Genomic DNA, 8,716 nt, shown 5'->3' with positions numbered 1-8,716 from the left:
ACAAAGTCCCGACAGGTGCAATCCTTATGAAAAGATCTTTATTAGGGCCATTCTGGTGCCACCTCTACAAAAACAATAAAGAAGATACTGAACACCTCTTTCTGTACTGTCCTGTTACATAAGGGCTATGGAATGGCTTCCTTGCGTCGCTCCCCATATCTAGCAGATGGCACGACAACAAATTAAAGGAAGCTTGAGAAAACTGGTGGAATGAATCCAAGGGAAAGGAAAGGAACATACTGCTCGACATAAGCTGGGTGCTATGGATATCCAGGAATCAAATCATCTTCCAGCAAGAAACCCCCCACTAGCCTTCCATTCTGAATAGAGTATCCATGGAGTACCACATGATATCTGAAGAGGCCACTCAAATCAAGCATGGGAGAATCGAGGCAGAAGTCATCAATCACTCCCTTCCATGGGCCTACTTTGATGGCTCAGCTCAGGAATCGGGATGTGGAGGAGGAGATGTACTACATTTATTGGATACCCACTCTTTTAAAATAAAAATGGGGTTGGGTAGGGGAGCAAACAATTATGTCGAGCTTCTAACCACCAAATACCTTATACAATATGCATTACATAAACATTGCACGAATCTGCAACTTTTTGGTTATTCAAAACTGGTTGTTAACTGGATCAACAAAAAACACATCTGCAATGCATATATATTAAAGCATCTTCTGGATGAGATTCATAGACTTATCATTTCTTTTTACTCTTTTACTTGTCATCATATTTACAGGGAGCGGAACACCATTGCTGACCACTTATCCAAAGAAGCAGCGATCAGGGATGATGACACTTGGATGATTTGCGAGGAAAAGGATGGTGTTGTTTATCAGCACTATCACAGACCTTTTATAGATCCTGAATCTATCTGAGCAGCACTGATAGAACATAATTTCATTTTTGATGCTTTTCTTTTTGTTTATCTGTAAATAATTATTAGAACTTATCACTCCCTCTCTGCGAAGAGGTCAAATAGTTTATTTATTTTTTGTTTTATCTCCATGTATTCCCTGTGTGGAGGAATGCTCAAAGTTTCTTCCATTTTTGAACAGGCAAAGCCATACTTAAGTAATGCTTATGCATATGCAAAATGTAATTTTCTCCTATAATGAAAATTACGACTTTTTCCACGTGAAAAAAACTTCTATGGATATTTGGGTTTTACCATTTAAATTATTTGTTTGCTTCCTCTCTTTATGTTTATTAAAAAAATAAAATTTATTTAATATTTTTCTTAGGAGTTTAAATATGATAAATTTATTGTTATATATTTATGCATATGCTCATGTATGCATATTCTTATGGTCTTTCATGGTATCAACACCTCTTTTCTAGATCTAAGATTATTATGTAGATTTAATTCCCTGGATAAAATTCGTTGTATTTACTTTTTTAACATTAAGTATATTTACGGTATTCTTTAGATATAGTATTTTAGCACCTTAGATTAATTTTGAAGCCTTGCTTTTTACACATATTTAAATTGTTTTTCGATTACATGCTTTATTTCTTCATTTTCTAAGTATTATTTTCATCAAATATGCCATTGTGATTGTATCTAGAGCATACAAATTAGTTAGGATTAACTAGTTGTCAAAATTGGTTTTCATTTGCTCTAGGTCTAATTAAAAGCCAATCAAAGATTAAGATAACTTCTCTACAAATATATAACCTAACGTTTTTGGGCACAATTTTATTTTTTTGGTGAGCTTAATGGTTGAGAAAATGTATCTTCTCCTAAAAGTTCATAGGTACAAACCTAGAGGAGGATTGGGTATGTACACCTTTCTAGAATTAACAGTTAAATTATTGCATGGTGGAAGGGACCTTGTCCCACAAATAAGGATGTCTCGTACACCAATTTGGTGTCTTACTTGGTTGTGACCTTCAAATTAGATTATTTTTATTATTATAAAAAATATGAAAATCAAGATTTCAAACAAAAGAGAAAATAAACATTGCATATAATTTTTTTTGCCTCCCTGCCCCTCCCATCTTAGTAGGAAGTTGTACATCGTAAGAATCCATATGAAACTAGATGGATTGTCCTTCCTCAATTAGCATGATATAACCTTTCCTTCATAAATAAATTGTATGATACACCATTCTAGAGTCATCGTGAACACCCTTCTTCTCACAATCGTAAGGCGCAGAAATTGGTTGTAAAAATTTATGTTTCTAATTTTCCCTCCTCTATAAGTGTTATGCATGGATCTTTTGCACAACAACCTGTTGATAGGTGGAAAAATTCCTCCTACAACAAGGGATCATCACCCAATCAAGACCCTGATTAGGCCTATACTTGTTTGGTGTACTGATGTCCACTTGTATGTGGACCCAATTGCCACCTAAAGAGATTACTCCTAAAAGGAGATTTTCGTTTAATCTTTCATAAATCTTAGCTGCAATTTTATTGAACATAAATAAAACTAGCTAGTATCCAGAAATATTTACTTGTGATTTGAAGTTGATTGTTTTGAAAGTCATGTCATGAATAACTTTTAAAAGAAATAAAATAGTTCCTTGCTTGATGTTTCTATGTCGCCGAGGGGCCAGAGTAAGGGGTGGGGAGAGGTGGCGTTTAATGCTAAAGTCATGGGTTAAGAATCGTTTTTGAAAAAAGAAAACACAAAACGAAATGTTGGGTGGCATGTCTGAATCAATGTCAAGTGATATTCAATGAAATCAAATCAAAGAAAAAGGTAAGTATTTTCAAGTAAAATCGAAAGAAAAGGATTTTTTTCAAAGTGAATGGACGCATGAAACACACGAAACACGTGATGTGGGGTCGTGTCGTTGGCTAAACCAACTACCATGTAGTGAAGGTATCAACGATGAAAATGTCACACACTTCAACTTTGTTACCCACTAAAATAATGGAATTTAATTAAAATTTTGTTCATGCTCTTCTTATTTATGTAAAGGATTGACAACCACATGAATTCTAATACTATTGGGTAGAGAAGTAACATAACAGTACCAGTGTCAGAGCATGCTGAAAATATGCGAAGGACCTTGTTCTTACATGTATATTCTATCCTCGACACAGTAAAAGATCCACACAAGGAAACATAACATTGCTAGCATTAGAGCACCCCTGCAATATGTAAATGACCCTCTTTTCCCACACATACTCTTCCGCATAGTAAAAACTATGCACAAGGAAACATAATAATATTAATTGGAAATTTGTTCAGGCCCTGTTCTCCCCTTCCCCTCCCCTCCTTTGCCTATGCAAAGGACCTGCAACCACGAAACATAATAATATTAATTGGAGATTTATTCAACCCCTCTTCCTCCCTGCGGCCTATGCACAGGACGTGCAACTGCATCAATTCTAACATCATTGCGCAAAACACTAACATCATAGTGTTAGTATTAGAGCACTCACCAACGAAATGACCACTCACAAAATCAGTGTTATTTTTATTTTAAAATGAATTATCAAGTACAAACAAATACCGAAAATAAAATACCCTCTGACAAGAAATTATGTCCTATTAAAACTCTCTATGCTCATTGAAAATTAAAAATAATATTGATTAAAATTAAAACAAATATTTTTAAATTAAAAAAAAAAAAAAAAAAACATTTTTAAAAAACTTTCATTAAAATTAAAATTAAAAAAACGAAGTCAATCCTCTTGGACATCAAAACAAATGCTATAGTATTAACAAAAGTAAAATAGTTCATTGCCCCATGTTTCTATGTTTGGTGTTGGCGGAGTTTTTAGCGCTTAAGTAAAAATCGTTTTTGAGAAAAAAAACACAAAAAGAAACTAAGTTGTAACTCGGAAGTTGGGTGGCATGTAACAATCGGTGGCAAAACAGTGTTCAATGAAATCAAATCAAACCAAAAGAAAAAGATAGGTCCTTTCCAGCAAAAGAAAAAGAAAGTTGAGTGGCAGGTGACAATCGGTGGCAAAGCCGTATTCAATGAAATCAAATCAAAAGAAAAAAGTAAGTCTTTTCGAGCAAAGCCGAAAGAAAAGGAATCAATTTTTTTTTTTAAAGCGAATGATGTCGGGCCGTCTCATTGGCTAAACCAACTTCCAAGCAAAGCCGAAAGAAAAGGAATCAATTTTTTTTAAAGCGAATGATGTGGGGCCGTCTCATTGGCTAAACCAACTTCCAAACAAAGCCTAAAGAAAAGGAATCATATTTTTTTTAAAGCGAAATGGACGCATTAAAAAGACAAACACGTGATGTGGGGCCGCGTTGTTGGCTAAACCAGCTAGCGAACGCTGGTACCGACGACGAAAATGCCACACGCTTTGGGCTCCATTACCCACTAAAACTATGGACTGTTTTTAATTAAATTTTATCTAATAATTAAATAAACAATAATAGACAAATGGTTAGATGTTTTGGTCATTAGATAAGTAATTGTGTCCATGAATTTGATAGTGCAAGTATTGAGAGATATTGCATTGCAGTTTTGTTTACTGGTTTGGCAAGTATTGAGAGATATAGATAGAGCCACAGAGTGCCAACGGCCTCAAAAGCAACTGGTGTATTGACGTGATTGAGTGAGCATTCGCCCAGCTTTAGCAATAACTTTTTTCTGTTCTGCATCCCATGGCATCTTCCTCCAAATCAGCATCCGCATCCGCCTCCGCCTCCGCCTCCGCCTCCGCCTCCACTTCCACAGCGGATGGCAACACCTACTACGAGTTCGATGTGTTCCTCAATCACAGAGGCTCTGATGGTAAAACGTTTGCCAGCCATCTTTACGATCGCCTCACGGATCATGGATTGCGAGTCTTCCTGGACAGGGAAGAAATGGAGACGGGAGAAGAATTAACACCTCAGATAGAGGGTGCTATTAGAGCTTCCTCGGTTAATATAGCTATTTTTTCCCCCCAATATTGCGAATCAAGCCGGTGCCTGAACGAGCTGCTGCTCATGCTGGAGTGCAAGCGGACGAAGGGTTCAACTATTCTTCCCATATTCTTCCATGTCCAGCCTTCAGTACTTAGATGGACAACCCTGAGGTCGCTCCAAAATAATAAAAATTCCGATCCGGAAATCATTCGAAAATGGAAGGATGCTCTCCATCATGTTGCAGAAATTAGCGGTTTCGAGTTGGAATGGGAGTGGTCGTATAAGGGGTCAGGACTCATCTCTCCCTCTTCCTTTGTCATCGTTTTTTCCATTAGTCTCATTCATATAGGTATGTCATACTTTATCTACATTTCTTACTAGTAAGTTTATCTTTGATATTATTCAGTGATGAGAGTAAGCTGCTGAAAGATGTCGTCGAAAAAGTGTTGAGATTAGTTCGAAAACTACTGAAAGTCTCCATATATCCGACTGGATTGGAAGAGAAAGTTAAAGATCTGGAAGAAAGAGTGTTATTACATCAGCATGAAAGTGCAAAGGCTAAGGTTGTAGGAATTGTCGGACTTGGGGGGGTTGGTAAAACGACCCTCGCAAAAGAGTTCTATAACCGCAAGAATAAAGAGTACCGCCGTTCCAGCTTTTTATTTCATGTCAGAGAAAACGACTCTAAAGGGGAACTAAAGAAATTGCAGAGAGGACTTATTAAGGAGTTGAGTGGGAAGGGTGAGGAAATATACAGCACTGACGAAGGTATCCCTCTTCTTCAAAAACATCTCCCACGTTGGCACGCTCTTATCATTTTAGATGATGTGGATGATATAGAGCAGCTGCGCGCATTGCTTCCCGTTTTACCAGCGAAGGATAGCTTAATTCTAGTAACATCCCGTGATAAAAGCGTACTTCAAAATTGGGAATTAATTGAAGATCCATTTATTTACACTCTCGAAGGCCTCAGTCCTCAACACTCCGTAGAGCTCTTCTGCTGGCACGCCTTCCATCGACCTGGTCCTCCTGATGCAGCATTTGAGGAACTGGTTAATAAGTTTGTGGATGCCTGCGGTAAATTGCCATTGTCTCTTACTGTCATCGGGGCGCTTCTTCATGGCGAAAAGAATCCTGAGAACTGGGAAGAGCATTTGTGTAAAATCCGCAATCCTCTTCACGAGGATATCCAAAAGATACTGGAAATTAGCTACGAGAGTCTGGATGATGAGGAAAAGAAGATATTCTTAGACGTTGCCTGTTTCTTCGTAGGAGAAGAGAAGGATACAGCCATGATGATATGGGAGGACTCGGGGTGGGCAGCATCGCTGGGTCTGGAGACTCTACGGAACAAGCACCTCGTGGAGGTGGAGGTGGAGGCGGTTTGGAAGGATGGAGTAGAGTATTTTGCAGGAGGATGGCTCCAAAAGTATTCTACAGAATGTATGGTGGAATGCATAAGAATGCATGACCAGCTCAGAGACATGGGCAGATATCTGGCGGACAAAGAACCTTCGCTTCGTCGTATTTGGAGCGTAACTGAAAACCTTTCGGACCTGTCGCCTGTACGTATTGAAGTTTTAGACCGACTTTCAAAATAGTGTTGTGATCTGTCAAATTTTGAATTCCTAAACTTTGCAAAATGTCAATATTATTTCTAACAGTTTCCCGATAACAATTTAGGTGGAAGGAATAAGAGATTCCGCCGAACGCGATCGTCGAGTCGCGGAGCTGAGGTGGAGGGCGCTTAACGGTCCGGATTTGCCTTGCTCTCCGGGTTCTTGTGTGGAAGGCGTATTCAACGTTGAACAGCCACCGCAACTCATATTGCTCCGGTGCTATAACTGTCCGGACTCCTCCCTTGCTCCAAATATTTCAACAAAGAATTTAAGAGTTTTACATATAGAGGGAAGCAATCTGGAAACACTGTGGCATCTTGAATCTCAGGTAGGTAGTCATGTAATTGATTGGCGAAAGGTTGTTTTTATTTTCCTTTATTATTAAAATTGCTTTGCTGTTTTAACATACCACGATGCACGAAGTTGAAATAGAGGGAGCATTGCAGGCACCTCGGGAGCTGAGGGAGTTGTACATCGCTGGTTCTAGGCTACCAAAGATTCCACAGTCCATAGGGCAGCTGCGGCGCCTCGAGAAGGTTGTCCTCCGGAGTGAGAAGGATATAGTGTCGTTCGAGACTTTGCCCGATGAATTCTGTCAGCTGCAGTCTTTGAAACACTTGGAATTACACGAGAAAGGTTTGAAGTCATTGCCAGAGTCTTTTGGGGACTTGAGCAGCCTCCAACATCTTAATTTAGCCGGGTGCACATGTTTGGAAGAGCTCCCAGATTCCTGTGGGAATCTAACCAAGCTCCAGCATATTGACTTGTCTTCCTGCATGAAATTGCGGCTGCTCCCAGATTCCTTTGGGAATCTAACCAATCTCCAGCATATTAACTTGTCTTACTGCCAGGAATTGTGGCTGCTCCCAGATTCCTTTGGGAATCTAACCAATCTCCAGCATATTGACTTGTCTTTCTGCCACCAATTGGAGACCCTCCCAAATACTTTCGGAAATTTAATACGACTTAAATTTCTGAGTGTGCAGGCGTGTCCATGGATCACACTAAGCGAAGCCCTGGGGAACATCACCACACTTGAACACTTAAATCTTGCAGAGTGCTTTGCAGAATTGCCTCCCCAACTTACATCTCAACAGTTCTTGCAAGAATTGTATTTGTCATCTTCAGAATTGCCAGAAGCTATCGGAAACCTAAGTAATTTGAAAATTCTGTTCGTAGAAAGCTTTGACTTGGAAATGCTGCCATCTTCGTTCGGTGCTCTAAGGAGCTTGGAGGAGTTGGAGTTCGAGGGGTGCCCCTTCAAATGTTTCCCTGAACCTATTAGAATGCTGACTCAGTTGAAAAAGTTAGCACTCAGATCTATGGATCTAAAGATAACAGAATGGCTCTCTGGATTGCCAACAACACTTGAAACATTAGAGATTTGGGGGTGCAAAGAAATGGAGGAGCTGTCAGGTCTGGAAAGATTGGAATCTTTGGAGGATTTGCAGATATCTTCATGTCGTGGGCTGAAGCGCATACACGGGTTGGCACAGCTGACAAAGCTTCAAACGCTGGACGTTCAAAGTAACGAAGATTTAGAAGAGCTGCCCGGCATTGAGGGTTCCCAGTCTTTGAAGAAGGTTAATGCCTTCATGTGTCCCAAACTGAAGCAAGAATATAAAACGTTCACAGAGAACTTGTAAATATTTTTCTAGTAACTTACATAAATATTGTAGACTTAAAATCCAATGTGTCAGGCTTATTTACAAAAGTTGTATTTGGTTCTTTCCCAGGTCATTCTGTGCACTAGATCAAGCAATCTGTTTGTCTATCACGTATGATGACGTTTTAATCAATCTGGGTGCTTTATCTCTCCCCGAATCCACACCTGTCCTCACAACAAACCTCTTATATCTATTTTCACTATAAGGAAAATTGTGAATTGTGATAGCATATCAGCTACCATCTATTTGGTTTGTGTCAAGTTTAGTTTCAACATAAAGGTAAATTTATAAGAAATTGAGAAAGGTTTTTTTTTTTTAAATCACAGAGTAGAATTTGTCCTAATATTTTTCGAACCAATTAATATTATTCATCATAAATTCATAGTGATAATTGATAATTGATGGTTAGATAATCTTTTTTAATAAAAGAAAACTCAACCCTGCAATTCTAAATCAAAAATTTAAATTTAAATTTAAATATAATTATTTAAATTTATTTGTTATATAAATCATTTTGATATTAATTTTATAAATTATTGTTATTATTTATAGTTTATAATATATTTTTATTTTCAGAATGTTTGTTTAGCAGTTA

The 8,716-nt window shown here is 38.2% G+C and overlaps 1 protein-coding gene across 1 annotated transcript; it reads left to right on the top strand.

Annotated features, from left to right (window-relative positions):
• Window positions 1–4,717: 4,717 nt before the first annotated feature.
• On the top strand, window positions 4,718–8,182 carry LOC149210092 (disease resistance protein RPV1-like). Its single transcript, XM_089396613.1, has 4 exons — window positions 4,718–5,122; window positions 5,242–6,400; window positions 6,519–6,782; window positions 6,901–8,182. The coding sequence occupies exons 1-4, from the start codon at window positions 4,794–4,796 to the stop codon at window positions 8,098–8,100; spliced, it is 2,952 nt and encodes a 983-aa protein (XP_089252739.1). The 5' UTR covers window positions 4,718–4,793; the 3' UTR covers window positions 8,101–8,182.
• The last annotated feature ends 534 nt before the right edge of the window (window positions 8,183–8,716 follow it).

Source organism: Pinus tabuliformis, chromosome 1_2 (assembly GCF_031772625.1).
Source record: "Pinus tabuliformis cultivar Carrire ecotype Pingquan chromosome 1_2, CPIR1, whole genome shotgun sequence".
In the NCBI taxonomy this organism is placed as follows: domain Eukaryota; kingdom Viridiplantae; phylum Streptophyta; class Pinopsida; order Pinales; family Pinaceae; genus Pinus; species Pinus tabuliformis.
The sequence above is the reverse complement of the archived record's forward strand: the minus strand, read 5'-3'. Positions and strand labels throughout refer to the sequence as shown.